Below are 22,965 nucleotides of genomic sequence, written 5' to 3'. Positions count from 1 at the left end.
GGTCTATGCCTGACAACTTGGTAGAGGTTTTTAAAGACTATATCTTTTTGGAATAGCATTATTGTAAAATATATTTTATGTTCCTAGACATGCTAATGAGCCATATATTTGGCATGATAATGAGCCTAAATATCATGCCAAATTGGTATTACAAAGAAATAGCATTGCAATTACATAAACGTGCCAATGTTTTGCCCGGTGCATGCGGTCTTGGTGAAATTTCGAAATTTCAAGGTGTTTTAACAGGTTATCAGATTATTGCTATTGACTTTGATGCACAAAACAGTCAATTTTTGAGGGGCCAAAAAGTGAAAAAAAACACATTCTTTACAAACACGGAGATCATTTCAATGTAATCAATCCTACAAAGCTCCCAGCCTTCTTTGGAAAAAGGTTTTATTGTAACAAGTGTTCTGGATTTTTTAATGACTATTTTGCCCATCCCTGCATTGACACATGCAATACATGTTTAAGTAAAGAGTGTGTATTGATTCCAGATTTTAATAAGCGTTGTCATTCAAATGCATGTTTTAACCTGCACAAAAAACAACGTAAGTCAAAAGGAGTCGATCTTCCCTCAAAATGCAAAATGTCGTACATTTGTATAAATGTCGTACGTATGTGTATAATGTCATTGTTGAGAGAAAACGCCAGAGTGAACACACATGTGGCGCATTCAGATGTCATACCTGCAAAGAGCATATCGTTAGTTGCCATTTGTGTTATATACATCCTGAACCCCCAATGTGAAACTCGTCTTTTACGATTATGAAACAAATTTCACCAGAGGAGAGCACATTGTAAATTTTGATGTATTACAGTATACATCAGAGGAAGAACGAGTTTTCAAAGGGTATAATGAGCTGAATGATTTTTGTGAATTTTGTTCTCGAAAGCACATATAGGCTACACTTCGATAGCAGATAATGCAAAAGATTTGATGGTGTTTAAATTCAAAAATGACTTATTCAATATCGACCGACATTTATGTAAAACATTAATTGTTGATGTGACACATTTCAAAGTAAAAACTTTACTTTATGCATATTTCTTGAGATAAGAAATTATTATTGACTTAGTATCATACGAGAATGAACGTGCGTTTTAGAACACCTGCAAATTTTTATGTCTGTGGCCAAAGTCAGTCGGGCAAAAGCCATTTGGTTAGGTCGATGCTTTACAATTTGAAAGAACTTTTTAATCCTAATCCTAGTAAAATTATTTACTGTTATAGTGAACATCAAAGAGAATTTGATGAAATGTAACATAAAATACAGAATATTTGCTTCGTACAAGGTTTTCCGGAGGACTTGTTTCACATTTTGGAAGGGTGTCAAAACTCATTAGTATTAAACTAAAAATTTAGTATTTAACTAAAAATTTATTTCCTCCTGGTAAACAATCACGAACCATAAGCTTAAATTCCCATTACATGATAATTTTCAAAAATCCTCGAAATCATCTTGGGATATCCATATTAGCACGCTAAATGTATCCAAAAAATTCCCATTGCCTCCTGGAATCATTTCAAGACGCTAGTCGTATACTTTATGGATATCTTATGTTAGACATGCATCAGCTAACACCTGAGAATAAAAGTGTGTTCTGCTCAACTTTAAGGTAAAATGTGAAATGAAAAAGATCATGAAAACACGTATGTTTTATACATTTATTACAGATGCTGGTACCCAAGAATTAAATTTATCCGGGTAACCCGCCACTCTACAAGATATTGTACATTGCCACCACTTCCCTGTTTCTTAAGTGTTTTCTCAATCTCGTAAACATCATCTTTCTTGACGACTTTTTCAAGCTCCTTTTCATAAAAAGCTCCTTGAATTTCTTCCCCTTCAAAGTCTTTAAGTTTGTATACAGGTGGAGTAGGTGGTATTTTTTTACTAACAGTGGAAATTTCCTTTGAAAAATTTTGTAAATACCCTTTCTCAAACTTTCGTTTTAATTTACTTATTCGTATACTAGATCACCAATATCAAACATATATTTTACATGCTTCAGTTTATTAAGTTTGCTATCCCCATGTAAGTTTTTTCAAATTCTATCTTCATTTTCACTTGTAACGTTAATTGGTTTTTCCTTGATGCTGCGATGCATGCTATGATTATAAGAATACAGTAGATCGGGCAACATGTCAATGTGTCTCATCGTTATATTTGCCGTAAAGTAACGCCACATCTTCGTTTTTCGTGTACGTATCCAACCTTCAACAATCGACGCCTTGGTCTTGTTAAACGTATTGAACAGAGTGATGTTTTTGTCAACCATAAGTTGTTTGAAGTTACGATTGAAAACTCTGAACCTTGATCCCTTTGAACATGAGTTGGTTTACGTCCTGAAGATAAAATTTTTGTAAAAGCTTCCACCAACGCAGGTGCTGTCTTGTTTTTCAATGGAACAGCCCAATTGATTTAATGTCAATCAACTCATGAGACCTGGGGTAGTGTTCATTGTGCTCTTCGCCATCTATTACAGGGTACAGTTCAATGAACATATCGGTGATTTTTTCATATTTTGATTTGACCCCTTCCCAGTCAACGCTTTTATAAAGGCACTGGGAGGCATGTCTTTGACTACTTCGAGAAGCAGTTCAATTTCGCAATCTGTCGATGCATGGCTTCCACCTTGTATTCGACGAGATATGGAAAAATTCAAAGCGGCCGTAGTGTGAACAACACAAAAATTTCTATCGGATAGGAAATCAATCCGATACAAAAGTAATCCATCAAAGTGTAGACGGAGTCTGAATGGCCAAAAACAAATGAAAATGACTGATGTTTCTATAGTTTTGGGTGCAGGGGAACAAACGTAACCCAGAGATTTCATCATCAAAGATGTCATTTTAGTCCTGTCTTGAATGTAAGAACGTTACAAAGATTGGTTATCCTTAGCCTTTTGTTTGGGGTCTTCATTTATGCACAAGACTTAAAAAAGCCACATAAGTAATTATTCCGACTCAACCCGAGACTAACCTTAGAATTCTCCAGTAGGGTACCCAGCCTACAAATTTATTCCCACTATGTAAATTCAGAAGGACTTCTTTATTTCTTCAGAAGTCTATATTGTTCTCACGGGCAGTAAAAACAAAATATTTGCATAGCAGGAGTAAATTTCAGGCTGGCTACGCTACTGATTGTCTCTACTGTTGCATGCGTGTTATAGCGCTAGCAGTTATGAATGGAAACTCAATATAGCCTGGCAAGATTTTATATAATTGTTAATAAGTTTAAATGCTGCTGCTAAAAACAAATTTTTAATCGTTCAAAAATGTTGTCTTTCAAAATGTTGGAAATGCTATTTCTATTTCTAAATTGACGCAGACAATATTCCTCTAAAACAAAGGAAGAGCCGCACTTAAAATGCAGGAATGGACTAGAAGTTTTTTGGTAAAACAATAGTGTATTTTAAAAATTTTTGCACGCGAATATCACTTTTATAATAGTTCGCAAAAAACATACAAAATCAAGATGACGACGCCCTAAAGGAAATTTTTAACCAAATGTATTATAATCTAACAAACAACCCAAACAACATTCAACTTTGGAAGGTCTTTAAGTTGTCCTGCTACTTTTTATAATATTTTCCAGTGAAATTTTTTATGTTAGCATGCTTATGTACGTGATATTATTCAAATATCAAAGAAATATGTATTAGTAAATTAAATGTACGTGTCCGTTGGCCTTTGGCTTACGAATTCATGTATCGAACCGATCCATCTCTTACTTTATCTAATGGTATGATTCTGCCATCATTTGTTGTTGACAAGTCCCCTTCGTCGAGAATTTGCGTAACGTTTATATACGATTTCTAAAAAAAACATGATTTTATACAATATCCACACCTACTTACACAGGCATTGGTGAAAATAGTATCTTACCTGACTATCGACAAGCATATCCTGTAGAGATTTATAAATTTCTTCAAAAGTCGGCCTGTTCGATGATTCAACTTTCCAACATCTTGACATTATTTCATAACTTAAGAAAAAATGGCAATTGTCAACACAAACATAATATTGCCTCGAATAGCGTATTTGCCACGGTGACAAAAAAGATAACGTCTTAAGTGGTTATAAAAAGAACAATTACAAGACAAACATAAGCTTTTTCTCGCTATTCACCATAGCATGAACTTTGGTAAATACGCTTTTCAACGCAATATTATAATTTTTACACCGGCCAAGTTTCTGTTCAATGAACAGAAACTTTTATTGGCAAAAAATATCTCAAAGTATGAGACTTTGATGATCTAAGGAATCTATTATCTATTGACATGTGGAAACTTTATTTCACAAGGTTTTATAATACTTACAAACAACGACCAATAAACTTTTATCCGTGCATATCACACACAAAATGTTACCCATGTAAAACATGACTACATTATGACGACATTAAAATTTTGTACGTCAATAATGTAGCTATACATACAAAGGAAAAAGCCTTACAAATTACGAATATATAGAACACTCTACGGATATTGTAAAGTTCGATAAAATGAAGAACCAAATCCATCCAAGATTTTTTGTGGAAAAAGTGTCTGAGTGAGTGAGGCAGTGAGTGTGTTCTAATTAAAGTGAATTTTATCATTAAGTAATTAAGCTCGCTTAGTAAATGTTTACGGTAAAAGTGCACAGTGCGTAAGGTCAATCAGACATTAAAAATGAATGCAATAGATATTATAGTTTAAATATAATGCGTTTGCTATGTGAAAACTGTGAAGCGCCTGTCGGCGTTCAAAGATCCAAGCAGAATTTATTTGCAGTCAGCACAGAGTCGTCGGTGGCATCTTCCTATCAAATTGTTCTTATTTTTGAGAAATATTAACAAAAAATATCGTATCGTCACAGAATAAGAATATACAGAACACAAGAGTCATTGATGTCGGAGCCTTTGATGTTTTTGTCCTCAGGCATGTCGTGCCGCGCTTGGTGACCGCTATTATTCCAGCTAGATGGTTAGTCCAAAAACCATGACCAGCCGATAATTTAAAGAAGTATACTATAAAACAAATTCCGAAGAAGCAAGACATCTTGAGATTACAAAATATGAATCAAAACAAGACGCGAAGTAAACTGTAAATTTTCGACTTTATTTCAAAGTCATCCTCAGACAAAATATTAGTGATTAGTGTTTTTGACTTTTTCCAAACCTTCAAAATGATCCGAAGTCATTTCTTAAGTCAAAATATACTTGAATTCATTATTAAGTATTGACGTCATGTAATTTGAATGGTAGGAAAAAGTGAGAAATCCTAATCATCTAGCTAAAACAATGGCCGACATGAGGACGCGTTGTACACCTGAGTGACCCTTCTGTATAATCATTCTGTGGTATCGTGGCCTTATAAATTAACTTGTATGATATCGCTTGTTTTATCTATTCAAGCGGAACGAAACACGAGCACTAATCATCGATTGTACTAACGAATTATCTTACTCTTTTACTCTTCACAAACTTCATAAAAGACTAATAAATTAAAGTCAAGATACTAGTCAAATGCCAGCTCACAGGCGATAACGTACATCACAATTATATGTCACTGTAGCGTGCGGTACAAGCAACCTATGTACTTAGTCATTAGTATTATGTAGTGTCTGGTACTTAGTCCAATTCGGTATTATTTGTATTTCTTTTACAATACTCGTTTCACTCACACAGACATACAGTACTCTATTGGTGAATTTAATCAAACGCAGAAAGCAAATGAATTTCTTTCGCTTTCGAATTTTGTACAAAATACAACTATTATTATTGGAGCTTTTCAGTTTTAAATCGGGTGAAATATGATACGTGTCAAACTATAAAGTTTTGAACTGTAAACTCCCCAGCAAGTTTTTGTAACAAAGTAATACGATTTAAAAAAGTAATACGATTTTACTACTTAAGCCGCCGGTTTACCAGACATAAATTCTTTTGAATTTCGATGTTGAAGTTTAATTTTTAAAAAATTATCGAATTAAAAGAAGAAAGTTAATTTAGAACTTTTACTAAAGATTCAAATCTGAAAATAAATGCGTACGTTATAAATGCTCTTCAATTCTTACTAGAGCCCAGACAAATAATTTGAAGAGTAGTTGTGTGTTCATTCTCGCCATGCAAGCATGCATGCAAAAACTAGACAGTGCAAATGTTGTAAGACTGCAGTTACATCAGCTTTATACTTACATCTCATTAGAGCAGGACGGTGGTTTAGGCATACGAGCACCAGATCCAACATGATTGACAATGTGATATGGGGATATGTTTTTGTACGGTTCCTCTCCTGTTTAACCATAAAAATCAAAAATTTACTGAAATTAGAAAAATCAGCGGATATTGTTTAGGTTACTGTCCTCAAGAAGAAATGCAGGAAATGAAAATATTGATGATAGCAAGTCACCTTTCCTGGGAGAACTCCACTTGCAATCCATATGAAACCAAGAAGTGACAGATCTTCCAGATTGTTGTTATATTTAAAAAATTATTTAAAATCGTCTGACGATTTTTACAGACTAAAAAAGCAGTTGTGGATTTGTTTTGACTTTCATCACATGAACGAAGACGTGATTGTTCTAGCGTATCATTTTGCAGGCATTTATGATTTTCTTTAGATAAGTACCATTGATATAAAAACTTTTACTTAAAGAAAAAAAACGCGCGCAAAATAATACACTAGAAGTCTTTATGCTTCTAACGAATATCAAAAGAATTTACAACCGTTTTTATAGTCTTTGAAAATGAAACGAAACGTCAGACGATTTTAAACTTTAATTTAACAATTAACAATCTGGAAAATTAGCGTAACTGCGTAAAAGCACTATTGATAATTTTTTTTTAAACAAACGTGTTTCAACATCTCACGAGTCATGATGCCAACTTCAGTATAATGAATTAAAATATAAATACAAAATAATTAATTTATTAATTAAAATATAATATAATTATAAACAATTATACTTAAGATGGCATCATGAGATGTTGAAAATTGTTTATTTTAAACATGTTTACTTGAAAATCTTCAAATAAATTTAATAATATACGAGTAACCAATCCATATTCAAACCATTGTAATAAATAAGTGACAGACTTAAGCAAAAAGAGCTTATATTTGTATGGAAAAGAAAATCTCACCAAGCGTTGTTATTTCAAACAGAAGGACTCCATAGCTCCATCTGAAAAAAGAAAAATATATGCTCGGGACTTTCAGCATTGTCAAACATCACAAGCTGAAACAGCCATCGTACAATAAAAAGTAAGTAAAAATCCACTCACTACCACTGAAATACGTGTATGTCCATGTATGACATAGGCTTTCTGTAATCAACTAATTTGATTCAACAATAGACTTTTTCTGGGTCTTCTTTCATTGAACAAAGCTAACAGTCAACAGAGAAGCTTGTAGATATAAAAGGCCTTATGCTAAAATTGGGAAGGTATAATAGTACTTGTGTATTTTTTCTGAGTGTGGTTTATGCATGAGAACAGTTTTCGGAAAATAATTAACTGGTATGCTAAGGAAGGGGTACAATAATCTATAATTACTTACACATCGCTGGCAGTGGTGAATCGGCCATGAATAAGACTTTCCAATGCCATCCATTTTACAGGTAGAAGATTCTATAGTGATTGGAATGTAACAGATACATTACGATACTGAAAAATTGAAGATAACTGTTATCATTTTTTCTTAATGCATGCGAAGCCATATTTTAGATTTCCAGCAATTTCATTGGTTACCCCGGCGGGCAGCCTTTTACGATATTTGCAGTGGTTTAAAAGTAATACTTTTTTGGCAGCGTATTTATTTACGAAGTAAAATGTAAATTTTTAAAATTGATTAATAAGCGATGTACATTGTTCGGCTTTCGACCACGGGCCACTTTTGAGACCTCGTGAAAAATCAACATTGGCTCATACAAAAGATATAACTTTTTATTGTTATTCGGTAAAATATTTCTGCTCAATAAATGAAAATAAAGGATAAATAGCTAACAATTGTTTGAATTTTTGTTCAATTTAACGCCATTTTGATGCTTATTTGATTTAATTTGTGACGTAATTACGTGAAACAAACGGTAAATTCGAATGTTTTTAACATGAAGTCAAAGCGAAGATGAGGAAAAATACTTACAATTTTTTCAAAGAATGTTCGTTCACCTGTTTGGGTGAGACGTTTGATGAGGTTATCGATACTAGTCGGGAGACAATTTAAAATTGTAAATATTAATGCGCGTCTCCGCTTTGAACTTTCATAATCAATTAAAACAATCGAATTTGTCGTTCAAATAACGCAATGACGTCCAAATAAAATTAAATATGCATCAATATGGCGTCAAATTGCAAAAAGTTCAAACGTTTGCTAGCTATTTTTACTTTATTTCTAAAAATTTTTTCACAAATAGTAATATCTTTTATACGAGCCAATGCTGATTTTTGAGTGGAGTTCCCCTCAAACAATTAAATGTAATCGTCTATTTTTCGCAACGAAATTGAAGTCCTCACTTGATTGTTTCGAATGTATTCCTCTGCTCCACCAACATCCCTGGCCAAACCAAGATCAGAAACTTTGGCCATGTTATCGTCCCCAATAAGAATATTTCTGGCAGCAAGATCGCGATGAACAACCTATTTATGAAAAGATATACGAAATTAGGGAAAGTGACGACTGGTAGTTTGAATAATCAGTAAAAGCTTAAAATACATCCACTATAATAAAACTATATTTCTATTACAATTGATATCAAGTGTTATACAAAGACGACTAATGATCAGACACATTTTACGGTATTACTGTATTGAAAAACAAGTTCTGAGTCATTGTTAAATGATCATATGAAAAAATAACACTTGTAACTTGCTAGAGAGTTAAACAATTATAAATAAGTAATTACATAAAGGGAAGCTAAGTGTATCATTCCATCGGAAACGTCAGCTGCAATTTTCAATAATTGGCGATGATTCAAAGTTGACTGTAAGTTAACGTATGTCGAAGACGACTCTTTAGTTGTTCCAACTCTGCTATTAATAAGCACTTTTAAGAGAGATCCACCAGAACAGAATTCAGTCACAACATGGAGTTTACCTGAAATGAAAGAACATATTAATTAATGTGTTTTTGAAACTTGAAGTAAAAAAGCCATTTGTTATGGAGGAACAACATTCCATCAACGTTTAATGATTGTTTTTGGCGTATCAGCCCACCATGACAAGTCATTCCAACAAATACGTCAGGTTTGAAATTAAATATTAGAAAGGTGACAGAGAAGGGGAACAGATACAAGTTTGTGGATCGTCCAGGTTAGAAGAGTCCTGAGAAGCACTGTTGGAATTGATGTAGACTGGCGTTTCGACAACTTTAGCGGTAGTCATCTTCAGAGTCAAGTGAGAAGTAAACGTCAGGTTAGCCGTATTTGTTATCTGGTTCTTATATCATCGTATTGTTTGTACAGCAAATGTGTGGGTGCGTGGATTTTAATTGTGTATTGTTATCATGGATTAATCCAACGTAATGTGTTAGTTGCTTGTTTGTTTGTATTGTAAATGAGTCGTTTGTAAGGTGCCGCTAATTATTGTGATCTGTTTAGGGGGTTTTGTTCTAAGTTGGTATACCAACTTTCCAATCAAGCCGTTGTTTATAGTTAGTGATGTGAGTAATAGATTTTGCCGAGTCCTAGTCAATGTTGTGTTTTGTCAGTCGGTGATGTTCGGCAATGTGATTGGGAAGCGTGGCAGTCGGAGCAGTTTATTTTGTAAACTGCACCTTGTCGTTCGTTGGGTTGTTCTTTGTCCTTTGTGTTTGTTAGTACATGTCGTAGCGTTGTGATTGGTTTATGTGGAACACGTATGTTGTATGGTCGTAAGATACACTATTCTCAGACGTACCTGTGATACAAGGTATCGTTGCTGTTGTCGTTGAGTTGTTAGTTTCGTTCGGTTCATTGTGCTTGTAATTGTTGTGTTTGATGAAGCAGAGCTATAGTTGTTTTTTCCAAAGACACGTTTGAGATAGTTATTTTCGTTGTGTAGAGCGTCCGGTGAATCACATATGATTGGTGCACGTCTTGTTAGGGTTCTGATTGTGGTGGCTTTGTGTGATGTAGGGCTGTAAGATGATTGGTCTAGTAGTCGGTCAGTGTGTGTTTCGTAATTTTTGATTGCCATGTTTTACCAAACAGTCGAGAAAAGGAAGAATTCCATTTTCTTCAACATCTTTGGTAAATTGTATGTGGCTGTTCTGTTTACTGATGTGAGTGTGAAAGTCATCAATGCCGTATGTATATAATAGTGTTATAGTGCCATCTACATAGCGGAACCAAAAAAGTAGTATATGTTTGTAAGTAGCGAGCGCCCGTTCTACAACAGAAAAGGGTGAGCTCATTAGTGTTCTGTGTAATTGTTTGTAGTGTGTACCGCTGTACTGGAAGTAAGTTGAGGTGAGGCAGAGCTCCTGTAGCTCCATAATGTCTTCTGTAGGTAGTGGAAGTACGTCCGTGGTGTTTGTAATTAGTGTTTTTGTACAAGTAAGCGCCAAGTCAAGTGGAATACTGGCCAAAAGACACCAGTATATACTTGTCGGGTATTTGTATAGTGTTCAGTTTTTTAACGAAGTTTCAGTGGATTGTAGCTTGTGTTTTGATTTGGTTGTAAGTGGTTGCAGTATGTCAGTCAAGTACTTTGAAAGTTGGTAAGTAGGCGAACCACAGAATGATACAATTGGTCACACGGGTATATGTGGTTTGTGAAGTTTAGGTAATCCGTAAAGTCTGGGTGGTCGTGGAACTGAACATCTAAGTCGATAGTAAGTACGTTCAGATATGATGATAGACTTTGTCAAAGAGAAGGTCTTGCTGTTAAGTTTGCGTACTGGTGATGGTGTTGCGACTCGTTTGAGTTGTTCGTACGTACCAAACGAAACTAACAACGCAACGCCAACAGCAACGATACCTTATATCAAAGTTACGTTTGAGACTGTCTCGCGTATCTTACAACCATATAACAAACGTGCCGCACATAGACCAATCACAACGTTACCACAAGTACTAACGAACATCAAGGAAAAAGAACAACCCAACGAACGACAAAGTGCAGTTTACAAAATAAACTGCTCCGACTGCCACGCTTCCTATATATCGGGGAGACGGGCAGAGCTTAAACATAAGACTTGCTGAACACAAACGAGCTACAAAGAAACAAGACAAAACCAATCACATTGCCGAACATCACTGACAACACACAACATTGACTAAGACTCGGTAAAATGTATTGCTTACAGCACTGACTATAGAAAACGGCTTACATTGGAAAGTTGGTATGTCAACTTGGAACAAAACCCCCTGAACAGATCGCAACAATTACCGGCACCTTACAAACAACTCATTCACAATACAAACAAACAAGCAATTAACACATTATTTTAGACTAATCCACGACAACAATACACGATTGAAACCCACACACCTACATATTTTCTGTACACACAATACGATGACATAAGAACCAGACAAGAAATACGGCTAACCTGACGTTTAAGCCTCGGTCACACTGTTCGAAGATAACGATAACGATAAAGGATAACGATAAACTATAAGGATATTCAATGGTCACATACAACGACAAATCGTTATAGTTATCCATGCAATGTGACCGCATACAAGAGTTTGAATAACGAGCATCGTTAATGGATCGTTATCGGGTACAGTGTGACCGAGGCTTTAGTCCTCACTTGACTTTCAAGATGACTACATACCAACAGTCCTTCTCAGGACTCTACTAGCCTGGATGATCTTCGCGCACAAACATGTTACGATACTCCCGGGTTCAAACCATGAGCAGATGCAAGTTGGAAAAAGGATCCATTAAGTATGTTTTTAAACATGTATATCACCATCGCTAGTGCAATTACACGTTTCGACACAGCCGAAACTGTGGGATCCAGAAGATGTAACCCAAAATGTTATTGTATACAATGCTTGATAATTTCCAATTATAAGTGAAATTGCTACTTTGTAACTGTAAATGAACTCTACCAAAACCGATAATTCATTAAAGAAAGAAAGCTTTTTGTAACACCACGTTCGGATTGGGTAATTGAAACAGCATTATCAAAAATGAAGTTTCCCTTTTCAATGTTTTTGTCGATTTATATTTGGCATGTTGCGAATTGTGAAGTGAATATACACTTAAGAAAACCTAATCAAAATATGTTCATGCAAAATAAGTAATAATGTCAATACCTCCAATTGAACTTCCACCGATTAGTCGTATAACGTTGGGATGCGCTACTTTGTTAACTTCTCTAAGAAGAGCCAACTCTGACATTAAATCTTCCAAATCGGATTCCGTTGCATTTGCTGAGAAAACCCGTTTCACGTTTAGTTTATCATTCAAAATTGATTTTTTTCAGTTAAGTATAAAAACTTGCACAAGGGCCAGACTTTATTCTACAATTGTTATTCATAAGAGTAGTAACGTATTGCAAAGTTTACCTACAAATACAAATTGTTTATATTAATCGTCGATATCGCTAACAGGAAAATGGAAAATTAATTACAAAAACTCAATTGTTTTAAACATTTTCATTGTTTGAACAACAACTCATCGCTTGATGTACATCGTCCAGATTACTCTGTTTATGACTACTGCTGAGGTTGTCGAAACGTCAGTAAATATCAACACCAGCAGTTCTCAGGACTCACCTAACCTGGACGATCTACATCTACAAACATCTACTTAACGATACTCCCAAGTTCAAAGCATTCACTTTAACTCGTCGTTTGACGTTTGCTTAGCAGGTATTTAACCGTTGATTCCTTTTAATCATGCATTATGCATCCAAACAATTCCTAAAGTATGAGCGTCAATCCTATTTGGCATATAATTCACCATTAAGTTCAACAGGGGCTTGTAGGACAAAAGGCGTCTAACTCGTTAACCAGCGTTCAATTCGCTATCAAACGTATGAATTTTAAACGCTTGAAAAATTGCGTTGTACGAAGCACATTTAACTACATCCAACGGTTAAATTTTGCCTATCTACCGCATAAATTTAGGCGGTCTAATAAGACAGTTTAAGTCGCTAATAGCGCGTTCAGACTGAGTTTCCCGGCATGGTACTTAGGCACTCAGTCTGAACGCGCTATAAAGGGCGGAATAATCGTTTTTGTCTCGTAGTTTTTATCTCAAAATGGCTTACATATTACATGGCATTCATATCTACGTTCTCACAAAAGTAAATTAAAAGATGTGAAATAACTGAAATAAGAGACATACTTCAGCGACAACAAGTAACGACTAAAGAGGTACATGAACGTTATCGCTTCAGTGAAAAAAATGCAGTCTATAGCCTACATAAGATGTCTTGTCAAAAAGCATATCTATCCAGCAATCGTGGAGTAAAATACAATTTTCGGCGTCTTGAATGAAACTTTCTATCGTATTCTATGCAACGAAGATATCATGTGTTTTCGGCAATTATTTTACACCACAACGTATCAACTAGGGATCCATGGAGAGTGCAAAGTTTCTTAGAAAATATTTCCTAGTCATGGCAAATAAAATTAGTTTGAAGAAATCTTAGTATCGAAACATGCTAAACTGAAATTCATTTCGAGAAGTGATTACCAAACGCTAAGCACTTTGTTTTTTGACGAATAGCTAAAACTTGCTCTAAGATTGCGTAAATGAACGTTAATTTGTACGCGCACTTACGTAGCGGAACATGATATTTGATAAGGACATTTGGCATGCCACAATCATACAAACATTCGTCATTCATGCATTACCTTCTTTTATTATTACACTATAGAACATATAAATTACGAAATCACTCATGATTTACAATCTTTGTTTCGGTTACATTATATTTTTTTATTCTTCTGACATATATGTGAAGTTCATGTGTTCAGAAGAACAAAATGCTTTGTTTGCGATATTTTTTAGCACTAAATTCCACCTAATTAAATAATAAGGAACCGAGTAGTAAAATGCAACGATGTTCGATAAATATTTACGTAGCACAATTTGCATCAGTGATGAACAAGTCCAGTTTTCGGCAAGTTGGCATGAATGAACACTCATTTCGTATTTGCACTTTCATAGCGATTTCATGAATGTCGACAAAGTCATACAGTCGTACATGACTTTTTTACATTGTTTTAAAGCACTAGATATTTCTTGAAAAAAATAGAGCTGCGGGAGGTAAAACGGAAAGAGATACATTGTTATAACGCATCAAATTGAATTTATGTATATGTACATATATATTGTTCAAAAATAAAAGTTTCTCAGGATTTCACAAATAATTTTATCGAGCTTTCGACTTGTTGCTTCGAGCCTTCATCATGAACGTATATATATCTTTAATATATATATATATAAAATGAACTAAAATAAACTGGACAATTGTTTGCTGTCGCTACTCGGAGATTCACGCCGTAGGGCGATCTTCAGCAAATAATCAGCAAATAGTCAGCAAACAATTCTCCATTTTATTTTAGTTCATTTTATCTTACGCTCTTCTAATATATAGAATATTTTGCGCTCTTTTATCCAGGAATATTATCCGTACTATATATAAATATATATATAATGGGATTTTGTGATAGAAACTATCGCAAACAAAATCGTACGGATAGAGTGCTCAATGCCACGGCAGAGCGGTATAATTGAAAATAAAATAATAAACCACGAATTACTTCATCGAAATTTATTCACTACAGAGCTGTTTCGTATGGCAGTTGTTTAACTTGCCACACTCGTCAGGAGAATAAATATAGCACTGTAGCACAACGGAACTTATACACTAAGATGAATAATTAAGTGTTTAGGTGATATAGTATTACATTAATGACGTTAGTAAGTGTTTATTACGATGGCAGCATGCGGAAATGAGTTCGTTTCGTTTATTGAACGAGCTGAGTTCTGGGTGGAAGATGATGAAGAATTTCTCCGAGAGGCATAAATTACAGCGTTTGGTTTTGTCTGAGTAAGGTTGTGATTTCTTTACAATTTTCCAGTTGATGGTGTATGGCGTGTTAGAGTCTTTTAGTTTCCATATGTGTTTGCTAAGTTCTGTGGAGTGTTGTTTTGATTTATTTCGGAATGAGCTGGTGTGGTTCAAGTAGCGTGTTTTAAAAGTATTATCCGTTAGACCAATGTAGGTTTCTTTGTGTTTGGTTAGTGTGTTGGTGACTGTGGCTTGGTAGACTACCCCTTTGGTTTGGCATTCTCCTTTTAGTGGGCATTCCTCTTTTTTCCGGCAGTTGCATTTTCTGTCTGTGGTGGCGTTTATCATCGTTTCTTCTTTGGTTAAAACGGTCTTATTGTGTGTAGAAATTATCGTATCGATGTTTGGCAGGCAACTGTAACTTAGCTTAAGTGTGTTTCGGTTGAAGATTTTGCTGAATGGATGGTTTTTTGGAAAGGACCTGTTGATTATACTAAGGAACTTGTGTCCGATGTCTGTGTGGACATTGGAGTTGTATGGTGGGTTGTACCAGGTGATGTTTCTATTTCTGTTTCTGTTTTTTGACTTTCGTGTGGTTTGTGGGCTGTATTGTAATTTGTAGTTAAAGCCGCTTTTTGTTAGTGCTTCTTGGTATGGGTGTATGCTTGAGTCGAATGATTGCTTGTTGGATGAGATTCTTGAGAGCCGCTGGTTGATGGTTTCCGGGATTCTGCGTAGGATAGATGGAGGGTGGTTGCTGTGAATGTTTATGTATTGAGGAATGTTTCCAGGTTTGTTGTATGGCTTAAAGGAGTCAGATCGTAAATCAAAGGTGATGTCAAGGAAGTTCACGGATTTCTTATTTGCTTCAATGGTTAATTTCAGGTTGTTTTCGTTGAATATTCGGCACAGTAGTTTCTTGATTTTTTCTATCGTCTTAGGGGGAGCATTGATATATATATAACAAGTCGAAAACTCAATAAAAATCATTTAAAAAAATCCGGAGAAACTTTTATCTTTTATATATTCAATGCCTGGATTACAAATTTTCAAACTTATATATATATATATATATATATATAAATTGTTAGTTTAGAATGAAACAATTAAAAAAAATGTCTTAGTTAATGTGAGTTGAAGTTGGTGTTAAATTCTCTTTCAATAATCGTTGAAAAACTGGTAGTAAATCTCTAAAAAATCATTATAAAAATGATCGTTGTTGCTAGAAACCCCCAGGAAAGTTTACAAACTATGACTGACTGATTGACTGACTAACTGACTAACTCCTTTCGCTACTCACCACAATACTACCAAATTCCTATGGAAACTTTGCACTAAAAACGAAGAAAGTCGAATAAATCACTGCTAGCCAGTCTCTGGGACAATATAAGCACTTGACACTTGTAACGCAACAAATTTTTTATTTCCGAAAGCTTCACGCAAGTAAGCAAATTTACTGACTGTAATAAATATACTAAAATTTCATTTCTCGAGTTTTCCCACCTAGTTGCCTGGGGATTAAGTAGCAAAAACTGTTTTTTCTTGTCCCCCCCGTTTAAATTTGAGCTTATCCTACCAATTGCTAAGCTGCGTTCGTACCACAACTTATTACCGTGCAACAGATTTATACTTCTGGGTGTACACAGGGCTTAAGTTCAGTGCATGGTAAAGCCAGTTCAATAATTACTCCTACGGGGCAATTTTATTTGGAATATTATAATTCATATTATTAGAAATCTAATCTGAACTCATTTGTAATATTCATATTAATTTGGTCCCTCTACTTTACAACCACAATTAAAATTTCACTTGCTACTTATCATTCTGGAATTTCTTACTTCGCTACATAACTCTGTTTAAAACATCAGTTATTTCTGCTTTAATTTATGGCTTCATGTTTACACAGTTACAAGACAGACAACTATGAAATATGACATACCATTCACAATTCAAGTTAGAAAAAACTTATTCTATATGTTTTTTATGATGAATCATCTCATCTCTGCATTTTATGCATAACATCAACAAAACGTTTTTGACTAAAAGCCATCTCTTACAGAGACACTATAGGAACAATGATAGAAGACGAGAGTGTTTTTACCTTTTAAAGTTTTAACCGCCACGATTTCTGAATCTCCTTTTCCAGAAAGCAGCATTCCTTTCATGACGATACCAAATTGTCCTCCCCCTAGTTTCTCATCTAGGATCTTCAAATTCTCAGGGGAAATTTCCCAATCTTGCAGTAAAACGATGTAAGAAAGCTCTGGTGAATTTTCAGAATAAAATAAATCTGAAAAATGATCAAATCAAACAATGTCAGTAAAAGTGCTTATAATCCAGCAAAATACTTTTCTGCATGACAATGGATTTGAAAGCGAATTCTAAGTATAAATATAATTGCCCATCATTAAAATTTTAATATGGCCATGGATATACAATTTTATAAATAATAACGTTTCGTGGTTTTAGCGCTTTTGAGAAGGTTGAGCACACTGAAATTGATTGGACTGGATGAAGTTTTTACGGTCAAAGGGGGCCCAAATGTTTTGATACTCTGGTGTGTAAATGGCGCGTGGTTTGACCCACGTACGACGCAGAGCAGTGTCGACACTTAATTAGATAAACAACAAAAAAATAAGAAATTTGGGGAATCTATCTTTGAAAGGAAAGAAGGATGAAAGGCGTGTAGAAGATAGCGAAAGAGAAAGCCAATATTAAGGTGAGAATAAGTAGCATTGCAAAGTCGAGTGATTTGGGTGCGAATCTGTAGGGAGTGTGAGCTGGTGAAGGGAAAGACAAATACATAATTTTCTGTGGTATAGTATGCATGGGAGTCTTAGGTTTGAAAAAGTTTATTGAGGAAATATTGGACTTTTTTATCGAAGAGTTGGGAAGAGAAAATATTTGAGCAGTTTTCGAATGACTTCAAGTTGAAGATGAAAGTTCTCGTAGGTGGAGCAAAGATAGAATATTCTGTGAATGACGTTTGTTGTCTATCTATTTAAGTGTCGACACTGCTCTGCGTCGTACGTGGGTCAAACCACCCGCCATTTACAGACAAAAATATCAGAACATTTGGGTATCTCTCCTTAGACAGGAAAAACTTCATCTAGTCCAATCCATTCCAGTGTGCCCACCCATCTCGAAACTAGTAATCACTTCCGCCGACTTTGACGACTTCGACATTTTTTCATCGTAATGCATACAAACTATCCATCAAAGAAAGCCTCCACATCTGCAAGCTTCAAAAATCTCTTAATGTCCAAGGCAGCTCCATCCCACTAAATCTTATCTAATTCCATTCAACCCCACTCTATCCCTTAACGCAAAAAATCACGCAACGCCGTCATCGCTATACCTTGTAATTTAACATCCCGTAAATATTGTATAATTAGTATATATGTTTTCTAACTTATTTCATGTATGTACTATAATCTGAAGACGGCCTAAGCTAAAGACGAAACGTTATTAATAAAATTGTTTATCCATGGCCATATTAAAAGTTTTATGTTAGGCAATTATATTTATATTCAAAATACCTTTCTCTAATGCAAGCTTTTTGGCGTGAGTAATTAGGTCTTATACCTGGATTCACTGAAAGTTGTGCAGCTTTATTTTCTGACCTTTCATTTTGTAAGGTATCGTTGCTCTGCCTATTGAAGTGGCGAGAATTTTCCCAATCCTATAAAAATAACAGCTTTTGTGAAGAACATCCGCGATGTTAAAAACAAAGGTTGTTTTCAGATCATGAAAATGCTTTCTTTTGCAACGTTATTTTCAGTTTAGGTTCGTTTTCCGAAAAAACACTTTCTCTTGGCTATGGCGTTCCATTGCGAACGAAAACATGATAATAAAAATGTCAATATTATACATTAAAAATCTATGAAATGTGCATCAAAAACATAATAATTTGCATGTCGAAAGCATTGCATTATTATCTGTTACTGAACAGGTTAATAAAGTCCTGAGAAGGACTGTTTTTGATGTTGTTGACTGACGTTTCGACAACCTTAGCGGTAGTCATCTTCAGAGTCAAAAAAAATCATCAAAAACAGTCCTTCTCAGGACTTTATTAACCTGGACGATCATCATTTACAAACATATAACGATACTCCCGGGTTCAAACCATTTACTTTGTTACTGAACACTTAAAAATCGACAGTTGAAAACATCTAAATCGAGCATTGTACATTTTTTAAAATTGACTGTCGAATATTTCAAAATCGTATCTCGAAGGGAAACGGAAGTGTCAAAAATCGTAATCAGAAATCAAACGACACAAAATAGAGACGTGTAGTAAAAATGACATCCTGTTGGCTTCCAAACATATGGAAGAATTATTAATAGTGCTTTTGAAGGTAATCTAAACCAGCTGAATTGCTAGCAGCCTGCAGGTAACAGCTGTTCTTACGACATTTAACTTCCATTTAAGAAGAGGAGATGCATAAAAAATAACATTTAAGTTTTAATGAGAAAGTATTATTCCTGAAAACATAACGAAAACAGAAAACATACCTACGGTTATTGCTCATTTGTCGAATATTTTGCAAAGAACAAGCAGCCTCAGACAAAGTTTTTAAGACATGTTTTACCAGAGCATCCACAGTGAACGCAAAGCAATAAACGACAATCAATCTTTGCTGTTAAGAGGTAGTGAGCGAGGGGGTCCAGCCACTGCGGGGAGACCAAGGATAGTGGTAAGTCGTTAAATCTGAGAATTTTTGTCCTTTAACGGCCATACCCAGGTCGCGACGATGGCAACGCAGTTCCCTTCCTGACACGCAGCTAAATCCACCTCACACCTTGATCTTCAAGGACAGGACAAACCCGCTTGTCCATTTCTTTGTTATGGCAAAGATTGCTTTGCGCCTACTGTGGATGCTGCGGTAAAACATGTCTTGAAGACGTTGTCTGAGTCTGCTTATCGCTATGTTTTCTAATAAAACACTTCCCAATTCAAACTTTCGGCAACACGAGAGCACAACGTAGATTATGCTCATTCGTATGCATCTGTCTTCTAATGTAAAACTCAACTGCGTAGTAAGAACAACTATTGGCTGCAGCTGCTATCAATTCAGCTGTTTCGATTAGCCTTAAAAGCGCTTCAAAGAATTCCTCGATGTTTGGAAGCCAACGAGACAACAGTTTCACTACGCATCTCTAATTTGTTTTGTTTAATTCCCTGTTAAGATTTTTGACAGTTCTGTTTACCTTCGATATAAGTTTTTGAAATTTTCAATTGTCAATTTTGCAAAATGTTCAACGATCGATTTGTATGTTATAACTTTCGATTTTTAAATTTTCAATAATACATATTAATGCAAAATTTCCAATCATGTTTTCGACACACATTTCATATATTTTCATTATATAATATTGACATTGCTATTATTATATTTTTTTCTACAATAGAACGCAACACTCGGACTGAGAACCATCGGCCAATAGTTTTTTAACACGGACCTCTTAGCCGGTAAATAACACATGTAAAGTTTGGTTAAAAATTCATATACTGATTCTCTTATGACGTCTGTGTAGTCTATTTTGCTTCCTTCTTTTACGGTTTTAAAGATTTTACGATTTGTGCTTCAGATTATGTAAAATTATGTTAAAAATTTTTTCATGACTCCTTTTCACAAAGCTAGATGTATGTTCCAGTTCACTAAGAAAATCTTAACCATACTAAGGAAATTCGGACTTTCCTTGTTTAGTCACATAAGAGCAAAATTTTGTTAGCAACTGATATGTTGTTTCATACTACAATATTTCTTCGAGTATTCACAAGATGAGGACAATTATCTTTACCACACTTCTCAGATTTGCACGTGTATTTATTTTAATTATAATATCAGAAGGCTTATAGAAGAAAAAACCATCAGATTATTATCAAACGGTGAAAAGTTGAAAACAAAAGAGAATTTTCAAAACATAAAATTTAATTTTTTAATATGAAGGAGTTTTGAAGTCACAGAAAACTTCATTAAAATGTTTTTAAAAATTATCTTTTCATACTCAAGATTTTATAACTCAATCTATCCAAAAAAAAAGGGGTATTGCACGAGTCGCAGCATAGTTTCTTATACCTTCAATTTCCTGGAAACTACAATGGCATGTTTTTTCAAAAATTGCCAGTAGCACCTCATAAAGATGGAATTACGAGAGATCGAGTTAACATAACAGCAAATGCCATTCGACAATTCTAGTCGCTTATTAATTAGACTCTGCACAAAAAAACTATATAAGTATCTTGACATTAATAAGAAATGTGCTTGAACAATTTAGAGAATCTACTTTAATTTTATATTTCTAGAAAAAGTGTAATTTTAAAATTTCCTTATCTTGAGCATTTTACTAGTCGAATAATACTTTATAGATTTCTTAAATTTACAATAGTGAAAGTAATAATTACCTTTACAGATTGGGCGAGTTGATCTTTATCAGTTTTTCTTTTTAGCACAAAAAACACTGCAAGAGCAACGACACTTAAGGCCACTGCTGCCATAAGTGAGCCTACAATAACACCAGTATTTGTACGACTTTTTCCAGGTACAAAATAAGTTGAAACAATTGTCGCAATCGTGTCATTACCAGGACCAACATTATTGACAGCTTTAACTTTTATTGAGTATTTTGTAACTCTATCTGAAAATAGACGTTTTTTGAGAAACTAAGTGCTGCTTATGCTAAAAATAGTATAATAAAGCCTTTTAAAACAGGCAAAAGTCGAACTAGGTTGAGTGAGAATACATTGAAAAAATATGTTTAAAACTCAAAATATTTTATGAACAATGTCATGAACAAAATTTTCGTTTTGAAAATATTCTATAGAAATTTTTAACCAACAGATTTATTGATATGGTATTTTGAGTTTAAAATAAAAACGTGTAGTATCTTCTGACGTACTCTAGATTCGTTTCTGAAAACTGGCTCTGCTAAACAGAGGAGTATCGATGAAAATAATTCTATCAGCCTTCAAGAAAATTTTGCGTTGGCGTTGTATGACTTATATCAAAAACCACAAGCATCCTTTTCACTATCAATTTATGTTATGTGAACAGCATGCGACTAGTTTTCCCATAACAAACAGTGAGTTTGAAGATTTTTATTCATTCATAATATCAAGGCCTATTAAAGACGAAAATGCCTTATTCAAATTTATGCAACAGTTCAAATCTTCGCGCAAGTACGCACGTAAAGTATGCTGTGTTTTTCCATAAAGGTTAAAGCATTAAAAAGTGGTCAAGTTATGCTTATCTGACAAAACATTTTCTAATTAGCTGATTAGAAAAAAAAATTGGTGATGAAGATTAATCATGCTTATAAAAAACATAGCTGTTTTACCAGTCTATATTTATGCAATATTCTTGCGAGAATTATGTTGTAATGTTCTAAAACACTTCTTTTTGACAAATAAACTATAGCAGAATTTTTCGCAGGATAAAGTTCAAGAAGTTTCCTACCTAAGCTCATTAACCGGTAAGAAATATTTGTAGAAGTATTCAATTCAGTGTAATTAGCTTCGTCGACTTTCTTCCATGAAAGTATGTAATATATATGACCATTGTCATTACGTCTGATAGGAGGAAGCCATCGAACATGAAAACTGGTTGGAAAAGTCTGTATTGAAAGGTCTCGAGGAATTCCGGGGACTGAAAAAATAATATCATATCACACTAATGCATTAGTCAATAAATATTATAATCATAATAATATCGTATCCAAAATAGGCAAAAATAATACTGCAGCTTTGAATATTCGTTGGTAAAAATTTATTGTTCGCATTCGTTTTACCAACTTCAAACTAAAACACGCACATAATTGTAGCATCAAGGCTATAGATTTTAACGCATTTACAGCAAACATCTTACACCAACGGTCACGAATGGGATATGTAAAAGCCAAATTGTATGGTGTGCGCCTGAAATCAACAAGTGGCTAAATATTTAAAAGAAAAATACACATCAAAAATAACTTGATCTAAATAATGAATATAGCATATAGCTATGCAAAAATCATCTCATTGTT

At 34.4% G+C, this 22,965-nt stretch overlaps 1 protein-coding gene across 1 annotated transcript in view; it reads right to left on the bottom strand.

The window, feature by feature from the left end:
- Positions 1-3,499: 3,499 nt before the first annotated feature.
- Positions 3,500-22,965, bottom strand: part of LOC124457361 (insulin-like growth factor 1 receptor) — a 98,157-nt gene continuing 78,691 nt past the window's right edge. The window contains exons 7-18 of the mRNA XM_047007629.1: positions 22,401-22,589; positions 21,350-21,582; positions 18,526-18,622; positions 17,042-17,230; positions 12,230-12,346; positions 8,888-9,078; positions 8,499-8,621; positions 7,543-7,613; positions 7,128-7,168; positions 6,183-6,279; positions 3,893-3,992; positions 3,500-3,822 (exon numbers count right to left, since the gene is read on the bottom strand). Of these exons, the coding sequence (XP_046863585.1) occupies positions 3,703-3,822; positions 3,893-3,992; positions 6,183-6,279; positions 7,128-7,168; positions 7,543-7,613; positions 8,499-8,621; positions 8,888-9,078; positions 12,230-12,346; positions 17,042-17,230; positions 18,526-18,622; positions 21,350-21,582; positions 22,401-22,589 (1,568 nt within the window). The 3' untranslated portion in view covers positions 3,500-3,702. The remainder of the gene's footprint in view (positions 3,823-3,892; positions 3,993-6,182; positions 6,280-7,127; positions 7,169-7,542; positions 7,614-8,498; positions 8,622-8,887; positions 9,079-12,229; positions 12,347-17,041; positions 17,231-18,525; positions 18,623-21,349; positions 21,583-22,400; positions 22,590-22,965) is intronic.

The sequence above is a fragment of the Xenia sp. Carnegie-2017 genome, unplaced genomic scaffold (genome assembly GCF_021976095.1).
Source record: "Xenia sp. Carnegie-2017 unplaced genomic scaffold, XeniaSp_v1 HiC_scaffold_6, whole genome shotgun sequence".
Classification (NCBI taxonomy): domain Eukaryota; kingdom Metazoa; phylum Cnidaria; class Anthozoa; order Malacalcyonacea; family Xeniidae; genus Xenia; species Xenia sp. Carnegie-2017.
This window is presented reverse-complemented; position numbering and strand designations above follow the sequence as displayed.